The sequence below is a fragment of the Scleropages formosus genome, chromosome 2 (assembly GCF_900964775.1).
Source record: "Scleropages formosus chromosome 2, fSclFor1.1, whole genome shotgun sequence".
Classification (NCBI taxonomy): Eukaryota; Metazoa; Chordata; class Actinopteri; order Osteoglossiformes; family Osteoglossidae; genus Scleropages; species Scleropages formosus.
In genome coordinates this window covers 13,672,828-13,700,064 of record NC_041807.1, presented here as the reverse complement: position 1 = coordinate 13,700,064, position 27,237 = coordinate 13,672,828, and the positions used below count along the sequence as shown (strand labels likewise).

The window sequence follows — 27,237 nt, the reverse complement described above, 5'->3', positions numbered from 1 at the left end:
TGCAGCTCCAGAGAATGACACCATTGCAGCTGTACACAGACCTATTGCATCAGGTCATCTGCTGTGGATGTGTGTAGGGACACAGCCAGGTCTTCCATTGCAGCTCAACAGATACACACTGCGCCAGGTCTCCTGCAGAGGCCTTGCTGAGACGCCGCGTCAGCTTGTCCATTGAGGCTCTAGAGAGAGGCACTTAAAAAGCCTTGGATAAGAAAAATCACAGCTGCTTTCACGAGATCTTGATTTTTTTTTTTTTTTATTCCACGAACACTGATATCTTGAAGATCTGGTCCAGTGGGGGTATCGGCTTCCTGGTCCCACTGCCACAAGCCAGGCTGTGGTACACTGCTCCTTTTAGCATGTCCAGCCATAAGCAGGAGAGATAGTCAAATACTGTTTGTTACTGAGCAGCATTCTGAGCTGTACCACAGCTTTCCTGGGTGTCTTTTCTGTACTTCCAGATATCTGCCTACCTGGTGTTTCACCATGGTTCTACACTGATCATAATATCCACTACACTTACAGTGACCTGATTTGCAAGGACAGTATGCAACCAGTGTGACACCTCCATGGGCAAAGTTAACAGCACATTACAAACAAATCTGTTCTTTAGCTCAGGGCTCTATTACAATAGATGCTGATTGCTTCTGTTACTGGAAACATGGGGACAGAAGAGACAAAGGAATAGCATCTCCTCTACAGACAATGCTTCTTGAAAGTGTGTGTGTGTAAAACTGTAAAAATGGGAAACGACAGGCATACAGCATACCATATGCACAAGCACAAACAACTAGAGGAAGGCGGACAGATCCTGTTCACGACCGTTCCCTTTTCTCACCGAAAAGCCATTCTCAGCACCCTAGTGTGTCATTTCTTTACTGGAAGCTGTTCAACAGTGGCTCAGGAATTTTTCTGTTAAAGTGCAAATCTAAAATATATATCAACATCACTTTTTATTGACTGTATGCTAGGAGACACCAGTTTTTATGTTAACTAAGAAATACGAAAGTCGGTCTTGGAACGTGTACGAATCTAACCGTGGCTGCTAGTCGCACACAAGCCAAGATTCTGATCTACACACTAGCATACAGAACTCCTTAGAAAACACCCTTGAACAAAATGTTTCATTGAAATACTACAACAAATGCCTAAAGAACAATTTGTTAAGAGCTATTTTTTGCTTAAAATTAAGTATGTGATCAATTTTAGTACAGTGCAAATAGTCTCCATTAAGACATTCCTTCCAAGATATGACAACCTGACATTCTTTGTCACCACTTTGTAATGTGATGTGTCAAAGTTAGTGGTAGTGTGTGTTTCTCCAAACATCAGGGCTCTTCTAACCCCGCACACAAACACGTCTACAATAGACCGTGCAAACCCACAACCACATCTGTGCCTGCTCAAATGTTTTGAATGTCGTCCTGCAGCTCGCTGGCTGCAGAAGGCAGTAGCAGCTTTAAGAATATGCGTATAAATGAGACCCCTTTCTCTGTGGGTAAGGGCTGAGGGGAAACAAACACTGCCTCTTCAGAGAACTTTACACAAAGTGTTTTGTCAGCACATGAGTTTGCAACCGAGGGCAGGCTGCACTGCACTGGAACAGCACCAGAAACCGGAGCACACGCTTTGTGACTCTGGGGCCCATAGGCTCTAGGGTCCAGGTGGGGGATGGTTGTCTGCCTGGCCTGACGTCCCTGGTGTCAGCCCTGGCCCCCATCTCACTGCATGACAGCTAACTGCTGCCCCCTGCAGTCAGTTTCAGGGTCTTCATATGGTGCATCAGTGAGTCCTTTTCCATCTGGGCTTCCGCCAGTGCCATCTTGGCTCTAGAAAGTGCCACTTTTAAGCATTCATTTTCTTCCAGCAGCAGCTGCAGCAAAAAAGAAGGGAAAAAGAGAGAGTCAGAGAGTGGGGATAGTGAGACAACTGATGTGCAGTCAAATATGAGAAGCAGAAAGGTCTAACTGGTTATTGTCTTGATAAAAGAAGTCTACTTCAGCAGTGGGTCAAGTGTAAAGTAGCAGGATGCAGTTTATTAAATATGGGAGTGGCAACTGTGATGCCAGATTCCTGAAGTTCGAACCCTGGTGACAATGTACCATATGATATCTGTGCCATCCCCACCACAGCACCATGCCACATGACATTTTCTTGGTGTTTTCACTTTTGTCCGGTGCTTTTACTAAGATGTCTTGGAAACACGAAGAAGACTGGAGAAAGTGACAGATGGGGGAACAGGGTTCATGCTCTGCTTACCTGCTCTTTGCTGCCGTTTGTACTAGTTGTGGCAGGAGGGGGTCCCTCCGATGGCCACAGGGGTGTCTGCGTAGAACAGGACACACTCTTCACTCTGGGCAGCACTTCAGGAAGAGTAGTTAACTTTCCCTCACAAACATGGTCCGCTCTCTCGGTCCCGACTACCTGAGGCTGGTCAGCTGTGCAAAAAATGTGACATGTCTCAGAGAATAAACCTGTGCCTGCATGTATACTGGGCAGGAAATACCCCTGGGTGGCGAGGATTTCACGTACAGGTTTTTGGAGGCGGGCAGTGAAGGTACATCCTGGGGGTGAGGGGAGTTTTGGGGGTGCAAGGTTCACCTCCAATGGAAAAGGAGCCATCATCCTCCCGATGGATGAGCAGGTTGTCAATGTACAAGGCAATAGGCTTCGATTCAGTGTCACCTCCATTGTCACGGGTGCTGTCATCCTACGGGAGCAAAGGAGGCAACACTCACGAGTCAAAGAGGAAGAGGGTATACAACAGGTTAGCATGGCGGAAATGTCATTGTAACCCAATACCCCAAGCCAGCCCCTGCTCCCTCACCTGCAGGTTGATGCGTGTGCTGCAGATGTTGATCCTCATGGGCAGCACCTGGGAGGTGGAGTCATCATCCAGGAAGTGGGCCAGGCTGCGGAGCGAGGATATGAGGAAGTCTGCACTCAGCTCCTGAAGGTGACCCTGTAGGAAGCCGCTGCGAGCAGCCATGGGAGAACGGACCGCTGCCCATGGACCACTCTCCAGCCTTATTTGCACCTCAGGCTGCGACTTATTGCTTGCAGAGCTCACTGAGGACACCCCACCCCCTGGAGTAGGAAGAATGGAAATGGAGGGAGGTTAAGTACCTATAGCAAAATGTCATGCATCTTTCTCAGTCACACCTAGAATCAGAGCGGCTGTCTGACCTGAGTCACGTGACTCCACAACTACTACTGATGACCACAGTCATGTGCAGGCAGCATGTCTGAACATACAGGTGCTGTACCATGGCAGCATGTTTAAAGGAGTATGACTCAATTGCACTACTGTCACTATAGCATAAGGTGCTCTTCTGAAGTAATCACTGTCACTATCCATGACCAGCACAGCACAGGGAAAGAGTGCACCTCTCCATTACTAAATGAACACAATGTGCTCACAAAATCCGCTAGGGTTGAGTAAAACTGTTTTGAGACAAAGAAAAAAAAAAAAAAAACATTTCCATTAATTTAAATGAGGAAGATTACTGTGTGTTCCTGTATTCCTATAAAATCCCAAATTCTTCCCACAGTAATGGACCAAAAAAAACACACAAAAAGCACAATATCAGTTTCTGTTGTCTGCCTTGAAAGCAATTATTAGCCTCATTACAGACCAATAACCACATATACAGCATTTGTAACAATGATGACTCAATGATAACACGCCATAGACACCAGGTGGGGAGGAACTGGACAAAAGCATTGAGTGACTCAGTGTCGCTTACTCAGCTGATGGATAAATTGCCAATCTCTAATGTCAAAATCCCTATAATCACAAAGCCACTAATGGGGGAAAAAAAAATGTGCAGACAACAAATTCAAGGCCATGGTGGTCTAGAGCGCACCACAGAAAGCACATGCCAGGAGGTAGGTTAGACCCTCAATGGGACACTGGTTCAACACATTTTCAACTAACATAAATGAAATATGGACATACAGTACTGTGCAAAAGTTTTAGGCATTTGATTGGGGGAAAAAGATTGAGAATTGAAAATTGAGAATGCTTCCAAAAATAATGCTCTTAATAAACTTCCTACAAAGCTACGTAACCATCCATCGTCAACAGCCGTTTCCAAGTGGGGTCACGGCGAGTCTGGGGGTAGAGTCCTGCTGGGGGTGCCTTGTGATGGACTGGAGTCCCGCACTGGGTGTCCCCCCTCCCCCTGCAGCCTTGTGCACTGTGTTGCTGGGTTAGGCTCTAGTTCGCCACGACCCTACTCAGGACAAGCGGTCTCAGTTTATGTGTGTGTGTACTTTAATGACATACAAAACCCTTACTGTAATACTGTAACTTTTTGCAAAAGGAATGCTTGGAAATCTAAAATATGCTCTTTCCCATTAGTGCTAATGCAGAAGACATTAAATAATCATCTAAATCAAATGAGTTTGTGAAACATCTAAGTGCCTCCGATTTTTGCACAGTACTGTATTTAAGATTAAGTGCACCAATAATTTAAAGAAAAAGGGTTAATTTTTTATGCAGAACTTGTTAACCGTTGATATCCATTGGACAGGGACTTTAACACACACCGCAAAGCAAGACTGAGTTTATTCAGTTAAGCACCAACAGACTGTGGCTTTGAGTCTTACCTAGGCTGCGGTTGCTAAGGTACTGCCGCACGCTGACGTTTCCCAGCTGGCTAGGAGCAACCTGTCCCACCTGGAGAGTCACAGCTGTACTTTTCCCATGCATGTCCAGCACACCACACAAGGACTGCATCTTCAGTACCAGCACAGACACCTGAGAACAGGAGGTAGAGAGTCATTCCTGAAAGTCCCAAATGTTGGCACAATATCCTACACATTGACACTTGGAGTGCACATGCAAAAAATAACTGTCAATTTTTGTGATATGACATGATTAGTGCATTATAATGCATAAGCTGTAAACTAAATGTGTGGGGAGGAGGTGATCAGACTATTACCAGGTCCCTGGGGTGCTCCTCAATGCTCTGTGAGGTGGCACTGACAGCATCGGGTGAAATGGTGGTGGTTTCAGGGCCCAACAACTCGTTGGCGCTCTCTGCCCCACTCTGGTCACTCAGGGTATCTTTGAACCCAGAGATTGACACGTCATCCCCAGCACCTTCTGCAATTTTAGACAGACAGGAAGAGGGATAGCAGACCATCCTATTACCACCAGTCCACAATTTCTGTGTTCACACAAAAATTTTCTGCCATAGCACATGTTAAAAGGGTATTATATATTGAAATGGTGTAATTACCTTAAAAGTCTTCTGTAAAAGGCTCCAAGTATTTTTGTATCTTTTTAATTATGCAGTAAGTTTTTTTTTTTTTTTTTTATTAACCCACCATGCAACATGGATACTTCTGCCCGTCTATCCATGTTGGCACCCTCAGGACTCTCTCTGTGGGCGTGCATGCGTTACCTCTTTCCAGCAGGCTGTAGGAGTCACAGTCCTCCAGGCCCTGTTCCTCCAGCAAGTAGCTGTCAATGGAGATGTTGTCCAGCGACTGCAGTGATGGACTCTTCTTTAGGTTCTTGTAGGAAACTGAGAAGCTGGACTGGGAGCGGTCCCGCATGAGCCTCCCACTGAAAACAACAGAATACGGAGCAAGAGGGTGAATCAGGGTTCAGTAGTCCAAGAGAGACTGAACGCACCGACACTAAACGTCTCAGGAAGTCTGCTTTTGTGTTTAAATACAGAATCAGATATAGCATTAGGTGCTTGGTTGGTTAACAGATGGAAAACCTCAAATGATTTTTTTCTTCCTTTAGTCCTCTTACTTGGTCAGCATTTTAGGGAAGAAAGAAAGAAAGAAAGAAAGAAAAAAAAAGACAGACCATATTTGTCAGCTTTGAAATTTAGAGTTTTGTCAGGGTGGGGTCAGGAATTATTTACCACATTATATTGACTTTTGGGAAAAAATTCCGACAATATGCAAAATAGAGTGTGCTTACAGATATGCGTACAAACAGAGGGAACTGAGGGGGATTCTGCTCTAAAACAAAGTACCAGCCAAGTAACTACACAAGACAACTCGACATGTACGGCACCACTGATAACCACAGATTATTACAGTCATGCAGAGATTTCCAAGCTACATAGGGAGACATATAATCACATGTTAATAGATTACCAGAGACTGCCACAGATTACAAACCCACACAGGCCTGGATAAGAAGTGCTTACATGTTGGACATGGTATAGAGGGAGGTGGACCTGGTGTTTGTTGAGCTCAGGAGATCAGACACCATTGACAAACTTCCTTTCCTTTAAAGAGAAACACACACTGCCCTGGGTGAGACCACAGGGAGAAGAGACACACACACACACACACACACACACACACACACACACACACACACACACACACAGAGGAGCCTTTGTGGAAAACAAGCCAAGATTTGTCCAGTTGTCCCTTCTCTCGGCACACGCATGAACACACTTGCCCAGACAAGCATACAATCAACGTCTCATGCTCCACAGTAGCTCCCTCCAGACTACAGTGGGGTCATGACACTCTCACACAAGTGCCAATTCTAATGCTATGCAATACACCAATTATGCCCAACACTGACAATATAATGAAATTACCTATAAAACAATACAGAGCTTCAGGTACCATCTGTGCAAGTCAATAAATTCAATCCTGATTCCTCACTGACAGGAGTGCACCTTTCAAATAATGCGTACTGTGCGAACATTTCAAATACCAGTGGGTTTCTCAATTAGAGTACAGTAGATTCCCGATTATTTGGTCTTCATTTATCTGGTCTTCCATGCTATCTGGCTTCAGACATTTTTTTGTGTCTCTGTGCTAAACATTTTGCAAATGTGTTTTATTGAAAACCCATCCACTTCAGAACTGCATGCAGCATCAACTAATGATGTTTGCCCTCTGTAAACCAAGCTTACTCTACATGTAAACTTAATTTTTTTTAACCTTGTGTGCTGAATTGTGACAATCTGATAACACTGGTTTAATTTTCTTACACTTTAGGTTTGCTTTAACTAAAATAATGATTACCTGCTAGGGTTGACAGTGGACAAATGAATGTTTTTAAATAGCTTTGTATGTCACCACTGAGTCTAACAATCAATTTACAAATCCAGCTCATATTACATGTGGTTTTACATAATACAGCCATTCCCATTTAGACAGGATAATGAAGACTAATGTATACGTGCAATTCTAACATTATCCTTATCAAAATAATAAAAACAGCGTAAGGCACAAATTACGGATGACTTACAATAAAGCTTTTTTGGCTATAGGTTACTGTGGACAGAAAATTTAAAATGAAGAAATTAAGACATTAAAGTATTAAAACACATATCTTTGCCTAAAGTAGACAGGCTAGAACGTAATAAACCAAGAAAAAAAGGACTAGATGGTAATGGTGTGGATGGGGAGGTGGTGTTACCTGGACATGGACTGTGAAAGCCTTGCCGCATTAGTCCTGTCCCGGCTGTCTGTGCACTCCCTGGGTACAGGTGGCTCAGCCTTGGGGAGCGGCTCCCTATCCACCGTCCCACCTTCTCCAACCAGCTGTCCTAGTAGTTGGTCCCCCGAGGACTGCTTCTCCAGGAAGGCCGACTTCCCTGCAGCACCATTCTTTTCTTCCACATCACTGGGGGCTTTTATGGGCTGGAGGGGGGTGGGGCCCCGTGGAGGCTCCTCTCCCTCACTGGGACCATAGCACAGCAGCTCATCAGCAGTGGCTAGCAATGCAGTTGGTTGGTCAGCAACACCACCACCACCTGTCCCCAGTGTGGTCTTACTGTCAGAGGGGGACAGGTCAGACCCCAAGGGGCTGGCATTCCCTGAGGGAGCCGAGTCAGGCGGCTGTGGAACAGGCTGCATCAGCAAGGCCACCTCAGCACTCCGAAGGAGAAGGCCCATGCACACTAAGGGCCTGGTAAGGTCAATATCCTGGCAATCAGGGCGGTGTGTACTCATCTGCTCATGGTCCAGCTGTAATGTCTGCTGCAGATCTCTGAAGGACTGCTGGAGGTGCAGAAGGAACACGTACTGCTGGTGGCTCAGCTGGACACTTAAGTGTTTTTGTACATGCACCAGCACCTGAACGTCTGCATCAGTCACTGAAGATTTGGAGGAAGAGGGGCAGCTGGGCAGGATGCCATTGGGAGTGGACTGCTTTTCAGAGCTGTAGTATTCCTTCAGCAGACGCTTACGGTGCAAACGGTCAGCTATCTCCACCGACTCGCTGTGGGGGACGGTCTTTAGGGAGGCTGCTGCCTGCTGCTGTTCCTGATAACGAGCATAGCGAGCAGGTTGGCACACCCACAGGGTGAGGGGGAAAGAGTCCACAAAGGGTACAGGCCGGCCACGCCCACTTCTAGAGCCCTCAAAGTCAGCCCAGAACTGGGCAAAGCGCAGTGCCCACAGGTCTCCAGCAGCAGGTGCCTTGAGGGCATCAGCTCCAAGCGACGGTGGGATCAACCCCCGGTACACATCGTGCATTCGCGTGTCCCGTTCATGGGCATGCCGCTGGAACACTGGATGCAGGATGCGGAAGGCATCCGTGCTGCGTGGAAAGGAGGTGGGACCATGGACAAAGAAATCCTCCACCTGGAAATCCTGCAGCACCTCCTCTAGGTCAGAGCGGCGGCAGCCTGGAGCATGGCGTGTGTTGGTGGCCACCATCTCAGATGTCTGGATGGACACGCAGCCTGGCATATCTGAAGAGCCTGACAGTTCCTGCTCTGTGGGCAGCACCAACTATGTACATTGACATACACAGAGTTAAGGAATGCAACAATTATGAAACACCTAAGGTTCAACATATGTGGAAAACAAGCAACACACCTTCAGCATGAGTCCATCCACCTTGATGTCTACATGTTCATCAGGTTTCTGTGAGTCATCCAGCTTGTAAAGCTCCATGAACTGCTCAAGGCTCTGCCTCAAATCCAGAGCAAACTGGTTCAGCCACACCAAGCTGCGTGGGTCCAGAACCAGCTGCAGGGCATTTAACTGAGCATACAAGTTGGGGCAAGGGACTGTGGGGGGAGTAAAACGCTTGGCATCACTATTACAGGTCCATCAGTGGGATAGCTCATAACTCCACAGGTACCACTCACACAGCTCTCTTACTGGGATAATCTTTTCCATCAGGGAAGTAGTATTCTGTAAACTCCACATGAATGGCAGGCATCTCCTGAGGCAAGTAGAGGGACTTCTTGTTACAAGAGATCATGGTCTTGGGGCTGGAGCGACGCTGATCAGCTGTCGATACCTGAGGAGAAACCAAAGGTATTGGAAGCAACGAACTGCAAGATGAATCATGGAACAGTTGAACATCATGTAGAAGGGTAGCAGTAGTTTATGGCCTAGCCTGGTAAACATTGATGTATATGTCACGAGGGTGTATTCTCACCTGGTAGATGCTGAAGTCGGCCATTCTTAAGACAACAGAGCTGGACATGAGCATTGTTTTGGGTGCCTGGGAAGAGGGCGTGAAGGCACTGGTGGATGTGGTGGAGATCTTCCCTGTAAAAGAACCATATAGTCAAAGTACAGCTCACCAAACCTCACCTGGGGGGTCTAACTTTCATCTTAACCTTAGAGCAGATAGGGTGCCTGGCACAGCAGAACAACAGCAAGGCCCCATCCAGGTCAGGCACCCACAGCCCTCAGGCCCAGACTCCAAGGCGCTAACCACTACGGCACCCTGGTGCCCTCCTAGATCGCCCAGGGAGAACGGAGAACACAGAGCAGAATAGCTAGAATGACCACAAGGTACTACAAAGCACCCTGTGCTCACTCTTGCCACATTATAGACATACAAATTTGCTGCTTCCTGATGATTTTCAGAAGTTATTTCCACAGCACTTTGATCTTCTACCTTTAGGGGCACTGATATACCCCCCACCCAAGTTATCATATAATCAGTTACAACAGACCTGCACATCTGAATGTGCTTTCGGTGCTGTGGGGATGTGTGTCTGAGTACCGTGCTGTGGGGAGGTGTGGGGTGGAGAACCCAGGCTCTGATGATCCTTCACAGCATTCTTCAACATATCGACGTTGGCCTTGAACTCGTCCAGCAGGCTGCGGACCCAGGATTCCCGTGCTTTGGTGGCATCACTATAGTGCATCCAGTGCTGGCAGCTCTCTCCTGAAAAACAATGCAAGATGAATAAGACCCTGTGTAGATCTGACTAACACTGCCCCAAATGTCCAAAAGCTGAACCCATTTTTCATGTGACGCTCACAAGTCACACACATTCTTGTGAAACACACATCCCTAGTGACTCAAAGTGACCTCCTTTGTCACTCCCACATCCTTTCCATAGTGTAGACCACTGTTTGTGTGCTCATTTAGTAACACCACCAAGGAAAGTCGATGGTAAACCTGCTCTGGCCATCTGCGTTGGCCTGCCCATCTCTTTCCCAATAGAGCAGCGTCTGGTCTCGCCTGAATCTGACATCAACACTTACATAAGAACTTGGGCTGTTACATAGCAATGAGAGAAGCCAATTTTTCAGGGCTGTGTCAAAACAGACATACCTGCACACAAAGCATCTTACTTTCTGCATATACACCAGCTACACTGGATACAACAGTTCAGCTCTTTGATCAAATTGTGCCACTATTCTGGATCATGTGTCAGACAACAAGCTAAAAATTTTCTTCAGATTATTTTAATCTGTTTAAAGAGCAGTAGCACGACAAGACTATGTTGTTGGAACATTAGTGTGCCATTGCCAGATTTTACCTGCTCTGTGAAATGGGTAGTAGTCAACAGTGATCTGACTGAAGGACAACTGCATGGCTCCTCCTGCAATCTGCTTATTTATTACTGTGGAGACATAGAACATGGAGATAAATCACAGTGTATGACTGACAAACAATATTTAACTACACACAGACCAAAGCATCAGACTATAGCTGCGTAGCTGACACTTCTCACTGAAATTATTTGCTCATCTGACAATTTAATTACACAAAAACACTTTCACTAAAACAATTCAAGTGTCAAATCTTTTCTCAAAGATATAACTGCTGATACCTTCCAGCTAAACCTGCAGGCTTTTGGCCACAAGTCCAGGTCCTTAAAACACTTCACTATCTGCCATCCTGCCTGTAGTTTTACCCTTCAAAACAGCAAGTAAAGACAGTACTGAGAGTGTGAAGAACGATGCAACAAAATGATAAGCACAGCTGCCCCTGCAAGGGCCAACCTCGATCCTTGCTGTGGACATCATCACAGATATGCAGGTCCAGGTGAGTGATCTGTAGGTGGTGGGAGGTCTCGCGCACATCATATGCATTGAAGAGCTTGGCCATGGCCGCATTCTGGTCTATGCTTGCTGCTGACTGTTGCGACCTCACCTGCTGGGATGACGGGGGCGCTGCGGCCCCCTGGAAGCACAGCAGAAAAATGGAATTACCTCATAGGAAATTACCTCAGGGAGCACATCAAACATCATGTTCTGTAGGTAACCAAAATGACACCAGTAATACTAAAATGTCTATAATCCATACACAAATGCATGGAGTCCCTAGGCTGTCACTTTGAGTATCAAATCTGATTCCTGTGTCCTTTAAGTACCGAATGAGTAAAGACACCCAATGTAGAACCTATTTATGTGTATTATAACTGAAGACTAAAAAAAAAATTTAAAAAAAAAAGAAAAAAAGATCTGATATGTGTAACCGAAATTTTGTACTGAAATCTGATGTTTGCACCCCCTCCATCTCAAATACAGTTCAGTATGGTGTGCCACAGGGCTCTGTGTTGGAGCCATTATTGTTCTCACTCTATATGTTACCACTGGGTGACATTTGCAAACACAATGTGAATTTCCATTCATATGCCAATGACACACACAGCTGTATGTATCATTTAAGCCTGATGATCCATCACATGTGGTGTCTTTAGCTAATTGTTTTACTAGTATAAAAAAATATTTACTCATCCATAATTTCTCTCTAAATGCCAGTAAAACAGAGGTACTTGTGCTGGGTGGTGATGCCAAAACTCTCAACACAATCATGCCAATCTTTACAACAAATGGTACTGCTTTCTAGCGTACGGATTGTGTCAAGGATTTGGGTGTCCTGTTGGATGGGAAGCTGTCATTTGTATCTCATGTAAATGCTTTGACTAAGTCGTGCTTCCTTCAGTTAAGAAACATAGCTAAATTCTCTCACACACGCACAACCATCTGAAACCGCTTGTCCCATACGGGGTGTCGTGGGGAGCCGGGAGGGCGTAAGGCTGGAAGGGGAGGGGACATACCCAGGATGGGACGCCAGTCCATCGCAAGGCACCCCAAGCGGGACTGAAACCCCAGACCCACCGGAGAGCAGGACCCGGTCAAACCCATTGCGCCACCGCACCCCCTTAGCTAAATTCAATTGAATTCAATTTATTTTTATAGAGCGCTCTTCTCACGCAATGACACAGAGCACTTTAACAAAGACATATGCCGGGGGGGGGGGGGGGGGGGGGGGGGGAAACAGATCATACAAGAAACAAAGACAACAGTTCAGTAATGACTACCATAATCCAGTACTTTTATAGAGCTATAAGTATGCCTACTGGCCACAAAGGAAAGGAACAAAAACTCCCAATTGAAAATTGAAGGAGAAAAAAAAACCTCTGGGGTTCCAAGAGCCAGTGGTTGCCCACCCCTCCTGGGCATTCTAGATTTAGTAACAATTCTATGCCAGGTAACAAGTAATAATATTATTGCTATAAGGTATCTTGAATCCCCAGTTCAACATGAAACGTCTCATCCATCATAGTAGTAAAAATTACGGCAATTCCTATGTAGACGGGATGCTGAGAAACTGGTTCATGCTTTTGTCTTAAGCAGGCTGGACTACTGTAATACTTTATTGTAAGCCCTACAAGGGGTGGTCAGAACAGCTCAGGAAATCATCGGCACACAGATACCAGCAGTCCAGGACACCTACACCACACGCTGCGCATCATGAAAGATCACAGTCACCCCGCACAGGCACTTTTCTCTTTTCTGCCGTCTGGAAAGCGGCTCAGGTCTATTCGAACCCGCACTGGCACTAGGTACGGGAACAGCTTTTACCCCACTGCTGTAAGAGCACACAACACTCACCAATGTGCCACCTTTTGTAACTAGAGTTGGACTGCTCCTCCCAAGCACATTGCTTAAAGTGACAGTGTAATTTACCATTCTCAGTTTTAAGTACTCTAGCTGTCTATTGTTACCGTTATTTGTTATTTTTATTAGCATTATTCAGTGTCATTGTTATTGTTTTGTGCAGCATTTCTACTGTTTTTGTTCATAGTCTGTGGAAAAGCATTCAAGAAGAGTTTCATGATACTTGTATCTATGACAAACTTGAAAAACTGCAACATTCAAATACAGTTAAGCCTAGGTTTGTGCATTGTGACAAATACCAATAATTAAAAAGTTTGAAAAGTAAAAGAAAAACCATAAAAGCAGTGTTACATACCGTAAGATATTTTTAGGGCTGACTGACACTTGAAAAGGTCAAACAGTGACAGTGATTTCAATGGGCTGTAGAAAAAGCAATGGCAGCTTATGATGACCTGTATGAGCTGCACAAATGAGGAGGCTTCAGCAGTACCATGAACATTTGAAGTAGTACCATTTTCAGGGAGCAGAGGGCAGAGCTGCACAACTTTGAGTTGAAACACAAGTAGGAGTGAAACTGCTGATATCCCGGGCAGCAGTAGTAAGGAATAAATGAACACAAGGGGATGCTGGCTGGTATGGAAAGCAGGTAGCTTTCCTGAAGATCACACAAGCCTGCACTGTGACATTACTACATCACAGTATCCAAAGAAGGACCCATCACAACTAAACCAGGAAACCTCATCTTGCACAGTGGGGACTTGTACTCGGTACACTGAAAGCAAGTGTGTTAACATTGTGTGCGTGCATGTCTGTAAGCACACGCAAGCAAAGGGATGTAGGTGCATGTGGATGGGGCATCGGCATGATAAGGGACTAACCTGCGAAGACTCTGAAGCCGTGCTCTTCCTCTGCTGTGCGGATTTCTCCATAGACTCACTGAGGGACTTGGCATACTGAACCATAGCCTTGAGCTGTGAGTCCGTGAGAACCCACAGCAGGTCGTCCAGGACCAGAATCAGTTTGGAAGCCACCACATTGCAGTCTTTCATCTGTCAAAAAGCGCTGAATTTACTCAGTCATACCTTTGAGAAGTCTGATAATTGCAACAACTGAGTCATCTTAACAAAACATGAAGCCAGCACCTCAGGGTGGAGATGTACATCTTTGTACTTGCCAACCATTGTATTTCAGTAATTACAGCATGCAACCAACACGGTCTTCAAATGTGTGTGCGCACGCACGCACGCACTGGAAGCATACTGATGACATTTCAGCTTTCCAGCAACAAAAACACACACTTAGTCAGTTCAACACTTGTATGCAATGTCTATTTAAGCACTCTGATGGAGCAAAAGAAGTTACAGAATTTGGCCAGAAGTGGTTGGTTGATTATTTGGGTCACAGTGAGTGGGCAGCTGAAGACATCAACAACCTCCCTTTGGCAGGGTGCCTCTCTAGTGCTTATGTATGGCTTGTGTACGTGGTGCTTTCCTCACCCTCCGTTTGAGAGTGACTCGGATCTTGGACTGGTTAGTGATGAGACGAATTGGAGCACTCAGCATCTCGTGATCCCCACTCTGGATGGCATCGGCCTCGATGCGGATCATTTGCCAGCTGATCTCCTTGAAAGTCAGGATCTAAGACAAGAACATGGAAATCGTGCAGTAGCAAACCAGCTTACTACCTTACCATTAATCACCTCTTCTTCGAATTCCTCCATGGAGAAAACACTCCAAGAAGCCACAAACAGGGAATGCCACCAAGAACTCAAGTGCTATAGGTGTCTCCAATATCCCCAGTGCTGCATTACCCATGATGACCCTCGATCCAGTAGCAGGCATTTACCTCTCCTCGTTGAGGGTCTTGGATACGTGTAAACCTCAAATCGCTGACCACCCAGCTGGTGTTGACACTGTAGACCTGCAGTTGTGAGAGCTCAAAAGACGCGTTGAAGGCCTTGGCACTGATCCGGATCACAATAGAATTGACTGACAGGGAAATTCCCTCTACCACCTTCTCTGCAAAGCCATACTCACTACAAGACCAGAGAAACAGAAAACCAATACTAAGTAAAAACAAATTCAAATAATTGTGTGGTTTTTGTGTTGCGAGAACAGGGCAGGGGTAAACCACTTTCTCTTATATATATTTGGATGGCAAACACATGTAGAACATGAAAACTCCAGACACTTTGAGCCAGATTTGCAGAAGTACCGTCAGCCATCAATGTTACCACTGTGCTGGTTATGAATGGTATATAAATGTATATACTGAATACTTGGGGAAGACAGATTTAAAACCCCCGCACTTCTATCTTTTCCATCTGCTGGTAAAATGCATTTTAGTTGTCTCCAAGTTATATGTTGCTTTGGAGAAAAAAAAGCATCTGCAAAATGAATAAATCTTACTGTGTCAAACGTACTAGCTCGAGAGACGATAGAACACTGACTTTTGGATTCAATGGTCTTTATTCTGGGGCTTTTTGGCCATTTGAGTTGTCAGGTACCTATATAAACACTCAGATGTGAAAGAGGGTCAGTGTATACACTAAATTGCATTTAAACTACTTCTGGAAAAGTTCTTAATCTGAATACATTTAAGTGCCACTGAGAAGAACCAGATCACCCTTAAGTTCACAATTTCAGTTTCCCAACCCAGTAGACATTCCTTCAAGAAATGAATCATTGTTGTGATGGAAGGAGCATTGGTACACTCTGGTAACACCACTGTTGAATAAAAGATCTTAAATCATTTTTCATCAGACCCTATAGTGCATCACCCACCTTTGACCAGAGGCTGTTGCTATGGGTGATGGCCCATTGGGAGGGCGGGGCTCATCGCATGTGCTCATCTCCATCACCACTTTGTCCAGTGACTGATCAAGACATTTAAACAAAGGTTACCATCACCCATGGTTCATCAGGATCCCACTTCGTACACTACACATCAAGGCAGAGATGCTTACCAAGGAGATGGGGTGGGTCTTCAGCTTGGTCCATGGGATCTGCCAAACAGTAGCCAATTCAGTTAGACACTCATACGGAAGGCAACACCAACCAGGCACCGCAATCCTAGCTCCACAAGCAGAATCCAAGTCTGCAAATAGGAACACAAGCTACATAGACAGTATATACATTACATCTGACACTAAGGCCAGTCACCACCGACAGTGCAATGACAGTGGCCACCGAAATTAACACAAGCCATCCTTTTCCATAAGTCCTACACATGGACCACCTAATGCTAGTGCAATTCAGAAGAGAAAGGAAATGGTCAGTCTCATAAGGTACATCCCCCATGGAGAAGGGGGATAAAGTCTGAAGATAAATTCTAAAAAAAAAGTAGGTTCATCTTAAAATGGCAGTTTGAAAGCTATGTCAATTAAACATCAATTACAGAGTTAATAATCACAGTGATTAGCATCTTGGCCGCAATGCAAGACCAGCAGTGCTGGCCACATCACTGGAACTCAGATTTACTGTCATTATCGGATTTGGCTGCAGCCTCTAGGTAACATTAGGCTAGGTAGCACTGACACAAGTCCAAGCATTCACAAGTAATGCAAGATTGAAAACTCTCTCCATGCTTGCTAGCAGATACTAAGATTATATGACCCTGGCAAAACCAGCAATCTACACAGGCACAGTGAAAAAGCCAAAAAGGCAAAGGCTAATTGCCCTTGTCAACCTCAGGATGCCACACTAAGTAGCAGAGGATTTTCATATCCATTTGGGCCTATGTCACTACCTGATCTCTGACTCAGGAAGTGAGAGAAGATTATCTGAACTAACTTGGGCTTTGTCACTGAGGACATCCTCCTACTGTAACATCCAAAAGTATCAGGCTGTGGTGCATGTGATTGCTTAATAACAGGTGTGATAGAACAGACCCAAAGACAGTCTCAAGTTTCAAGTTCTCATTCCAGTAAGGAGACCTTAATTCACACATGCATTTGCCACGAACAAGTTATTTAGAGTTGAATCTGGAAGTACATCATCCCCTAAACTGCTTCCATATTATAGTGAACTGTGTTGAACTGAAACACTTGCAAATGTGAAGATTTTTTTCTTGTATCCTGTGAGTGCTCAATACCTGCATTCTTCATCACTGACAACAGTGAAATAAAGGAATTTAACTACCTTATGGATCAAAGATCTCTTCAAGAAGTGGTTTTCCCATCAACTACCTACGTACCATAAGTTAATAAGCATGACATAAATGGATAAGCATCAAAAATTAATTTTTGTTAAAAAAGGGGAAGAGGAACAGCTGAGGCCCTTCTGGTAAATCTCACACTGTCAGAGCAAACCGTAGCAATACAGAAACAGCTGATCAGAGGAGGAAAGAGGAGACTCCTGATGAGTCTCACTCTTACAGTGCATTTTAACCATCTCAAGAACTTCTTTAACAGCTGCCACCAAACCATGAAAGAACACTGTCAATTTCTGACTTTAATGTGCTCCATTCTGTGCATGAGCTCGCCAATGACAGACAACCTAACACATTGAGTTACAGTCCTGACAGTGCTGGGTCAACCAAGCAGAACTGGATCAAATTACAAAAAGTGTGATGTGTGGATGTGTGAAGGTGAGTGATCACCTTCAAATTAAACCAGTAATCATTGCAAAGCTACAGCATAATTGGGGGGGGGGGGGGGGGGGGGGAATCAAAGCAAGCAAAGATGTCATCACAACTCTTCAGCTGATCTCCACTCAAATGCCACAACAAGGGAGTTCAACAGTTCGATTATCAGTTCATCACATTTACCACAAAATGTGATTAGGAATCTTTCTACACATTTCACATGTAAGAACACTAATTTTCTTATCACAGACAAAAAAGGTATGAGGGCTACTCAACACTGACATTTACCATAACTGCAGCTCTTCCTCAGAGCCAAAATGTAAAAAGCAAACTGGCCTGACTATGGGAGGAGCTCACCTATCACACCAAGAGGCAAAAAGCCTGCCTAAAACATGCTGAATGGATGAACAGGTAAATGGATGAATGGATGGATGACACAAAATGTAACAATGTTACTTTGTCTGCAAAGGTTTATGATGATACCAGGAGCATCCTATTTAAATTACTCAGATGAGAAAACCATTTCAAAAGCATTTAAGTAACAACCAAACCTGAAGTCAAACTTAAATTGAGATTATTCTGCCGTTTTGCATTTCCCGTTTAGAACTGAGAATGGTTGTAAATGGAGGGAAAACCTGCTAGCTGGAGAAAAGCAACAAAATCAGAAACTTACCCGAATGGCAGCCTTGTTGCAGCACACCTTGTTAATGGCCAGCCAGGTGGGCAGGTCAAGCATGTTCTGTAACACCTCTTCATCTAGTTCCAGATTGGTTAACTGGCCCTCGCCCTTGAGTGTGCTCAGGTTGATCTTGTCTGGGGAGAGATTCTTGGCAAACCTGCAGGAACAAGAGCAATATGGAGACAGACAGAATCATTCAGTTAGTCAGCCACTACAGTAATACACAGCATCACAAACCAGTAAGAGGTCAGTACATTGGCTCTTCACCTTAAGAAAACCACTGGAACCAGAGTCTGGATGTATGAATGAATCCAGCTACAAACAAAGTTACTCCTAGCATCACAATCAGTCAAAGCTAAACAACAAACAATGCTGATGTATTTGCTTACTTATTTCTGAAAAAAGTTCAGAAAAAGGGACGATGAATAAAAAGTTAATACAAATACTGAGTCATTTCAACATTTGTACCAACTTCACCCATCCATCTTTAACTGGCTTGTCCAATGCATGCTCACAGTGGTCTGAGGCCCATTCCAGAAGAATGAGGTAAAAAACAGGGTACAAAATGGACAGGATGCAAGGTTATGAACTCATATGACAAACTAATTTAAGATGACTGAATAAACTCCAAACAATCTCAACAAGCTCCTTTTCAAACCTAATAGCTAACCAATGTATTAAACATGTTCTGAACATTTTCAGCATTTATTCACCTTTAATATTTATATATGAGTTTTCTATAAAAATTATGTACACAGCTGTAATTTTTAATGTTAAGAACACTTAACTGAACCATATTAATAATTGAAAATAAAATACATCATCTTCACACTCAAGTCCTAATTCATCACATAAACATGTCTCTCTTAAACCGATTATCAGGAATGTTGCTCCAAAAATACAGGTTAAGGATATGGACTGTGGTAGAAAAAATGGCTCTTTGTGTTTCAGACAAAAATAGCAAGTATCAGTCAGTGTGTGTGTATGTGTCTAAAAAGAACAGTGAAAAGTTCTCTCATTCACTCACTATTGAAAATTGCTTGTCCTTGTCAGGGTTGCAGCATTTAGAGGAAAACATTGGATTTCATTATTTAAGTACAGTAGCCCCCATTATTCTTTGAAAATACTGATGTGAGGAAGAGAGGAGGGGAAGCAGGTACTTCACAGCACATGAGCTGTAGTGATGGACATGGGTTTGATCCCCATTCAGTATACCTGACATTTGCCTGTTCACATGGGTTTCTTGTCAGTTCAAAGATCTGCATTTCAGGTGAACTGGTGACTCAATTACCCTGTGTGTTAAATTGCTGTGGTTTATAAGTGGGTGAATGACTAGGAAGTTCCCAACAGCGTATCCAGCATTGCAAATCACTGTCAATAAAGGTGTCAAGTAAATATTGTACAGTAATCACTGACTGGCGCATTGAGGGGACAGGGTGGGGGTGTCTGCTAAATGAATAAATGTGAACTACCAGAGTTGAACTAAATGTTTTTTTAGAACTCAGTTCCAAAAAGACTGCAAAAGTACATTAATATGCATTAGTATTTTAATTAAAACTGCATGTAATGTGCCAACTGATCATCTTGTAAATGTGACAGTAACCATCAGCAGATTCATTAACTTAATTTTGCTAAATTATATATTTTCTTTTACTACAAAGGATGTACCCAGGGTAATGTTATGACAAACATTCGCCTCTGATAAAGCAAAAAAAAAATTATTTACTAATTACAACTATTTAATATTGTTTTCCCCCACTTCAGTTCCGTTTGATACCACCGCCTTCCACCCAGTGGTCTGGTTATATGGAGGTTATGAAACCTAAAAGATGTAGCTGCTGAACATCCACCTACACTTCACACGTGTGCCATCATCTTTTTCTGCCAGAGGATTTCAGTCTCAATGTACATTGACTTCACATCCATGCTAAAAAAAAGTTAAGAGTAAGGTATTGCTCTTCTCCTGTTATATAACTAGCTTGCTAAGTAAAATGTTCTGAATCCTTTCTAACCAGAATATCAATACAGTATAATACAATTTTTCCTCAGACTCAGAGCATTAATGAGGTCACAGATAAATGGCAACTATTAGTACTGGAAAGTGATTTAAAAAGAGTGGCAAAGAACTTGCTATAAAATTAAACTGAAGCAAAACATGCTTCTGCCTAGTTTTATTGTTGAAAATTAACCATAGCCTTGCTAGACAGCTATCAAAACAGACTAGACTATTCTATGAAGTTGATATATTCAGTCAATAATGATAGGATAATGATTTGAAAGGAGGGTTTCCTATGAGAAATGCATTTATCCTGAACTGCTCTAACATAAATACGCTGATGTTTAAATAGGAATTTGCTGATCACTTTGGGTAAATGCATCAGCTAAATGGAAGAGGAATGAATGAAGACTAATAGCGTACTTGTCAGAGCTGCCAACCTTGCATTCAGAGAACATGAGTTAGAATCCCACCTCCTACTGTAGTACATTTCATCAAGGTGTTAAATGGTAAATTGCTAAGCAGCTTAACAAAACCTAAAATTGCAAATTGCCTCGGGCAGAGGTGTGAAACATCTGTGAAAGATACAAATCTGAAGCAGACCGTCTTACCAAAAATTTCAGGACTCACAACCTGGCAATGAAAATGAAGGCAGACAAGAAAACGGACTATCTGCCATTCTCCAGTCACAGCAAAAGAGGTTGAAAAAGGCAGAAGGAAAATGCATCAGAGCCCTGTTGAGTCAACACATGAGGCAAGTGGAGTTAGGAAGTACAAAACCAGTAAAAGATTATGGGCTGTTCAACTGTAATTACAGCCTTTGGTGAGCAACTATAATGGGAGGACAGGGGATGTCAGCAGGCCAAATGTTGGCAGAAAGGGAATCCCACCAATGTTGTGTTTGAAAGGAAAACTCCACAACGTAACACCACACTGACAACGCCCTAACATTTTATATGTGGTTAGACAGTTCCTCACACTCCAAAATAAGACTCACGCTCTCACACAAAGGTACATTTATTGATCTATTAGGGCAAACATAGAATCTAACCACGGGACAAAGGTTGCCACAAGGTTTACATTGCTTGGCAATCACTGTGTACAAGGGCACCGTACCATGAAACAAAGGTCATAACTTGCAGCCCCTCTTGCTCTAAAGCAGACACTGCACATTTTCCCCACTCAACACCAAAAAAATCTCTACTGTCAACTCAAGGGGACATTCCTGTGCCACACAACACCAACTCCACCCTCTCAACTGGTTAATGAACAAACAGTTCCAAGATCACATATGTAGAGAACAGTGAGGTTTATACTTGGAACTCTGCCATCACCACACAAGCTGTGTTAAAAGACTGTGGTGAAGAGCACCAGGAGGTGGTCCAGGTGTCACGCATGGGGTTCAAAAGCTCTTCACACACCTCCATTATAGAAGGTAATTACCTCTCTGGAGGGCTGAGCCTGCCTCAATACAGATAACCCAAAATGCTCAAAGTATCATAGTAAAGATAAAGATAATCTTAGCAACATGCGACAGAGGAGCGGTAGAAACGCAGGAGCCATGACAGGAGTTTATCATTACCCCCGCCCTGTTGTCTACAGATAAAAAAATCTTCAGAGTCCATTCCTTTGTTAGCACGACTCTCGCACTAATGACGACAACAGGGCTACACCACAGAAGGAAGGGGTTGGGTTTCGCAGAGGCTTGCCTATGCAGACGTGTCAGCCTGTTTACATCAGAGCCAGTTCCCTAGCGAGGGGAGAGGAGTTCAGGGAGTGGGAGTAATGATCTACAAACACTGGTTACTGGTGCTGTGAAAAAACTGGCGAATCTGACAAGAAGGGGGCCATCCTGAGGAAAGATAGAGGGCTACCCCGTGGGCAATTCTGACAAGCAGAAGATCAGGATATGAAATAATTAAGGAGGCCTCCTGCCAACATAGCCTTCATCACAACGCATAATGTGGGCATGCTCAGTGAAACACTGAAAAAGAAAGTGCGACACAAAACCAAACAAGTTGGACATAAAGACATAGGTATTTGTTTACACCAAAGCATTTCTAATGTAAGCCTACTGACAATAAGCAGCAGGACAGAGAGCGTAAGAAGTGCACGCAGCCAGGGATGAAAGAAGAGAAGGAAGACGTGGCAGGCTGACTGGCAGTGTTACTTGGAGGAATGTGGCTCAGCTGGCAGCAAAGCATGGTTTTGTATAAACTGCGAGCCAATCGCTTTGGGATTTTTACTTCTTGAGAGCTAAAGAAAAATGGCCTGGTACTGAAAGTGTGGCAGAAATTTCAACATCCTCCTACTAGGTACGACTCAAGGCCTGTGAGGGTCATCGAACATAGTGCTGCCACAATACCGCATACTGTGACACCAAGGGATGGGGATACGGCAGGTCCTTCAACCTCCTGAGCCTTTAATCCCATTTAGACACTAAACAGCTTACTTCAAGTTACTTGCATTGAACATGGCCACTCAAGAGAGACCACTTAATGGTGTAACTATAGCTGAGCATTTTGTTAGATAAACAAACTCAAGTTATCTGGTCAACTTCACTGACTAACAAATTTTTCACGATATAAAGTCACAAACCAACACTGAAACCCAAAGGAGATGCTGGTCACTTGAGGAAACCAAATTTTGAGTAACACAATGAACAACTAAGTCTTGGCAGGCAAAGACTGAGTCACTGCAACTGTTAGGGTGGGACAGCAGTGGAGCAAAGAGTTGAAAGAAGGTGGTCTGCAAAAGACTGCAGACTCATTACCTACAGGGCTGCCATAAGAACAAACATACTGAATGCCAAGACTGGTTGAGACAAAAACTAAAAACAAAAAGTTTTAATAAACTGTATAAAGCCCCTTATGAAAACTAGAGGAAAAGCTTGGTCGACACAACCTGAGCTCAAGTGTGAAGAGTGCTTATATGTGCTGGAGTGTCTGCAGTAACACTGCACCTGGGAGCCTTTACTGCACTGAAGCACAGCTCAGACACCTTCTCTTTGTTTTCTCCCTGGAGCACCAACAATGCACCACCATGCAGCCAAACTCCAGAACCCCTATGCATCCATGAAACAGATTACGGAGCTGTCAGGCATGCCAGATTAAAGTGTCTCCTGCTTCGATGCTCTTATTTCTCACATAACTGGTTTGGTAACTGCTGGTGGCACAACTCCATTTCTGCCTGGAGGACTGGCTAAAACACATTCTGGCTACGGTGGAACAAGCCCAGCTCCAAGTGGCTCTGCACCTAATGAACCGCTCACAGCAGGTGCAGCCTGGTGAAATATTCATATACCTGTGCAGCTAAAAGTGACCAAGCTATCAGGTCACTGAAACCTCAGGTTACCCATAAAGGCAGGGACTGGATTCTGATCTCATTCTGTAACATATCAGGAGACAGAACAACGATAATGATAATGATGACGACACATGTTCCTGTCTGCTAACCACACGCCTTCAAAAGGTCAAATTCAGCACTGCAGTCAGGGGACTACCAATGTAAAATGATTATTCTTGTCCTGCATTCATAACCATATAAGGTTTTACCTGTGAAGAACTCAAGCAATTTTTCTTCACAACTCAAGAAGAAAGGAAACTGTAGCTGGCACTCCTGCAGGTTGTTAATTCCGTTAGAATCACATGTACACAACCGCAACTCAGAGAGTCCTCAATCAGGCTCTCTCAGGAATCCATCAGAGTATGTCCACCCAACCCTCAGGACACAGCACTAGAGTTTGAATGAGAGGGTGAGAGCCCAAACCAAGAACAAACATTGGACTGGGTACAACCCAGTAGTGAATAGCAGTGTGGTTTTGCGCAGCTCCATGATGTAGTGGAAAAAAGAATTCCTTCCATGTCTTACAGGAAGAGCAGCCATCACAGTGAACTGCTCAGTACAATACAGACATAAAACTAATCATGTGAGTGTAGATCGGTGTTTATCAAGGCTCTCAAACACAGCACCCACAGGCGTGCACACAAAAACTGGCTCTAAGCAAACAAAATGTTATGAAAATGGTGGACTTTCACCGAAGGGTAAGCAGGTCTGTTCTGTGTTTTTCGAATATGGAACATCTACAGAATGCCACCCAAGGCACCCATTTTAAACTTCAACTGCAGAGGAAGTGAAAAACTCAAATTAACCACAAGCAGTATACCTGAGGGGAAGCTGAACAAGCAGTACACCTGAGGGGAAGCTGATAAGAGCTTTTGCTTACAACTACTCTGGTGTATATGAAAGGCACATCTCATCCAAATGGGCCAAACAAGGCAGTAACAGCACAATTTACAGCACAACACTACAGGATATACTAGGACTAAACACTGTAAGTTACCTTTGACAAGAATGTCGGCTCAATAAGGGCTAATAATTATCTTTCTTAATTAAAAAAAAAAAAAAAAAAAAAAACACACTTGCTGTTTCAGCCCTTTCCCCCCGTTGGTCAATCTGAGCTACGGTTAGTACAGAACACCACATCACCCAGTGGGCGAGGAATACATTTAGGATAAGTGGCATTTCCCAGATTGTTCACTCAGCTCTCCCCAAAAGGTATCAAGTTAAAGTGCCTGTGAAAGCAGAACCTGTTATCTCGTCTACATTAAAACAGTTGCCAATGAGTGAAACTTTGCAAAACCAGGGCAGATGGGAATGCCTCAGTTCAAAGGACCTCTTTGAATCAGATTGGTTTTAGTTAGCGAGGTATAGGTTGTCAACAAGAGACCTCCAGAATCCTCTATCCTGTGCCTTTGCATCTAGCTGGCTCCAGGTAAGGCCCATCTTCATCAGATGGGTAGAAGATGCTAAAAAAAAAACAGAAGCTAGTCTCTGGTTCAAATCAAAGTTTAAAGCACCCTTGAAAATTCAATAAATAAGAAAATCCTTCTCTAGACATAGTTGCTTTTACTAAGGAATCTGGTCAATACAACAGCAGTAGTAATTATACATTTCTGACATGTACATTGAATTCAGAAATTCAAGTTTTATAGATCACAACAGAATATTTAGAAAGATCATTTCAGCACTGTGACTCAGAAACTACTATGTGAATTTTAATGTACAGTGTATCAAGGACAGTGGCTAATGTATTCTGAAACATTAAACACAGACGACACACTCCATGAGAACAGCAAAAATACTGAGAGAGGAGAAAGATGGAAACATGAGAATAAAAATATCTAGACTATGTCCGACAAAGCATGCCATGCCCAACAAGACAGCTTTGTTTGTATTCCACACACACCTGCCGACATCAACCAACCAACCAGTGTCTAGAACAGCTCGTCCTAAGCAGGGTCACGGCAAGCTGGAGCCTTACTCGGCAACACAGGGAGCAAGGTCGAAGGGGGAGGGGACACACCCAGGCCGGGACAGGACAGTACCTCTGAGCGAGACAGTTAATTGAAATTGCTCTAGTAAAATTATCCCGCTGTATAAATGGATAAATAATTGTAAGCACCTTAACAACGCAAGTTGCTTTTGGAGAAAATTGTCAGCTAAATAAATGTAAATGTGATCCAGCAGTAAATAATCAGAGTTTCCACTGTACCCAGCACTAAAAATAATCATGATGTTTCCGATGAACCCTTATGTGATCGAGTACTAAATAATAATGATGTTTCCACTGAATACAGTCCCAAAAAAAAAAAAAAAAAAATCACTGTTTCTACTGTATCCAGTACTAAGTAAACTAAGTAATCATGGTGTTTCCAGTGGACCCTTGATGTGATCCAGTAACTGAATAATCATGATGTTTCCCCTGGATCCAGTACCAAAAAAATCTTTGTGTTTCTATTAGATCCAGTACTAAGTAATCGTAGTCTTTCCACTGGATCCAGTGCCAAATAATCGTGGCGTTTCCACTGGATCCAGTACTAGTGACTACTAGTGTGACATCACACTGCAGGTCCCAGCAGATTCCGGCGCGGTAGTTAACCGCACAGAGCAGGCGACACAGGACACGCAGCCTTGTAGACTAGTAGTAGACTAGTACATCATTGTTTGTAAAACACTCGCTGTTACCCACACAGAAAGAGTAACTCGGGCTTCGTTCATTATATTTCCGTCACTTTCCGCCCACATCATGCACATGTGTTATTTTTATCCGAAACGGTCTAGTCAAAACAGCGAAAACCGCGCAGGAAAAAGGGAAAATAAAAATTCAAATTAGCGCGGGCGAGTTAGCAGAAAATCAAATGTCACTAGTAAGTCACCAAAATACGTCGCTCGACAACAACCCCCTCCGCGGCGCGAACTTCTTCCCAGCGACGAGCTCCGTTTCTCGTTTACTGCCTGTTCTCGGGCGAACAGGAGGCGCGGGCGCAGAGCCGGTTATTAACGACACACACAACCTGCTTCTCCACCGATGATCGATTACCGACCTCGATAGGTGCTTCAGGATCTGCTTCTTTATCAGTCCGGCCATGATGACGAAAAGATATAATATTTCCCAGTAACTGTTCACGCTCTCCAGACCACGGACGCGTCCATTTTGTGCCTCAGCCCTTTTTCACCGTATGCGGTGACACAACGTAGCTAAGTGTCGTCTCTCCGCCGTTGCCTTCGCCGCCAGTCTGGAGTCCATCTTCACCTCACCTGAAGACGCGCGCGGCCTGGCCTGTCGCAGCTCGCGAGGCGCTCGGGAACGCGAGAGCACTGAAAACGAGGCTGGGCGTAATTAAAGGGAACGTTCTCGCCATTGTGCTGAGTCTGTGTGAAACGTGTGCAGCTCGGCAGTCGTCTAGTAGTAATCCTGTTTCCGTGGCGTGGTATTTTTTAGGGTAAATGTGTAGCAGCATCATCTTCTTTATCTATTTCTCATATTTACTTTGTGGCGTACAAGTTGAAGTTTTCCGCCCCCTCCCATGTGGCG

The 27,237-nt window shown here is 44.1% G+C and overlaps 1 protein-coding gene across 2 annotated transcripts; it reads right to left on the bottom strand.

Moving 5' to 3' along the window:
- Window positions 1-243: 243 nt before the first annotated feature.
- On the bottom strand, window positions 244-27,000 carry bltp3b (bridge-like lipid transfer protein family member 3B). 2 transcript variants are annotated; one of them, XM_018747453.2, is made up of 22 exons: window positions 26,747-27,000; window positions 18,359-18,521; window positions 16,067-16,105; window positions 15,885-15,976; window positions 14,947-15,136; window positions 14,598-14,738; window positions 13,980-14,150; window positions 11,197-11,377; window positions 10,731-10,814; window positions 9,965-10,129; window positions 9,389-9,501; window positions 9,106-9,247; window positions 8,818-9,011; window positions 7,412-8,730; window positions 6,177-6,257; window positions 5,412-5,575; window positions 4,947-5,110; window positions 4,612-4,762; window positions 2,828-3,087; window positions 2,533-2,710; window positions 2,260-2,438; window positions 244-1,873 (listed from the first exon to the last, which is right to left on the bottom strand). In XM_018747453.2, exons 1-22 carry the CDS (start codon window positions 26,788-26,790, stop codon window positions 1,736-1,738), a joined length of 4,353 nt encoding a protein of 1,450 aa, XP_018602969.1. In that variant the 5' UTR covers window positions 26,791-27,000; the 3' UTR covers window positions 244-1,735. The 2 variants fall into 2 exon arrangements, with proteins under 2 accessions (XP_018602969.1, XP_018602970.1); XM_018747454.2 differs by lacking the exon at window positions 6,177-6,257.
- Between the last annotated feature and the right edge of the window lie 237 nt (window positions 27,001-27,237).

Bases quoted from the DNA above. Each gene is read 5' to 3' on its own strand.
- bltp3b (XM_018747453.2), bottom strand. From the start codon at position 26,790: ATGGCCGGACTGATAAAGAAGCAGATCCTGAAGCACCTATCGAG. The intron at 16,106-18,358 runs GTAAGTTTCTGA...ACTGTTTGGCAG, and splicing joins GCAACAAGGCTGCCATTCGG to ATCCCATGGACCAAGCTGAA. The intron at 10,815-11,196 runs GTTGGCCCTTGC...ATGTCTCCACAG, and splicing joins TGTCCACAGCAAGGATCGAG to TAATAAATAAGCAGATTGCA.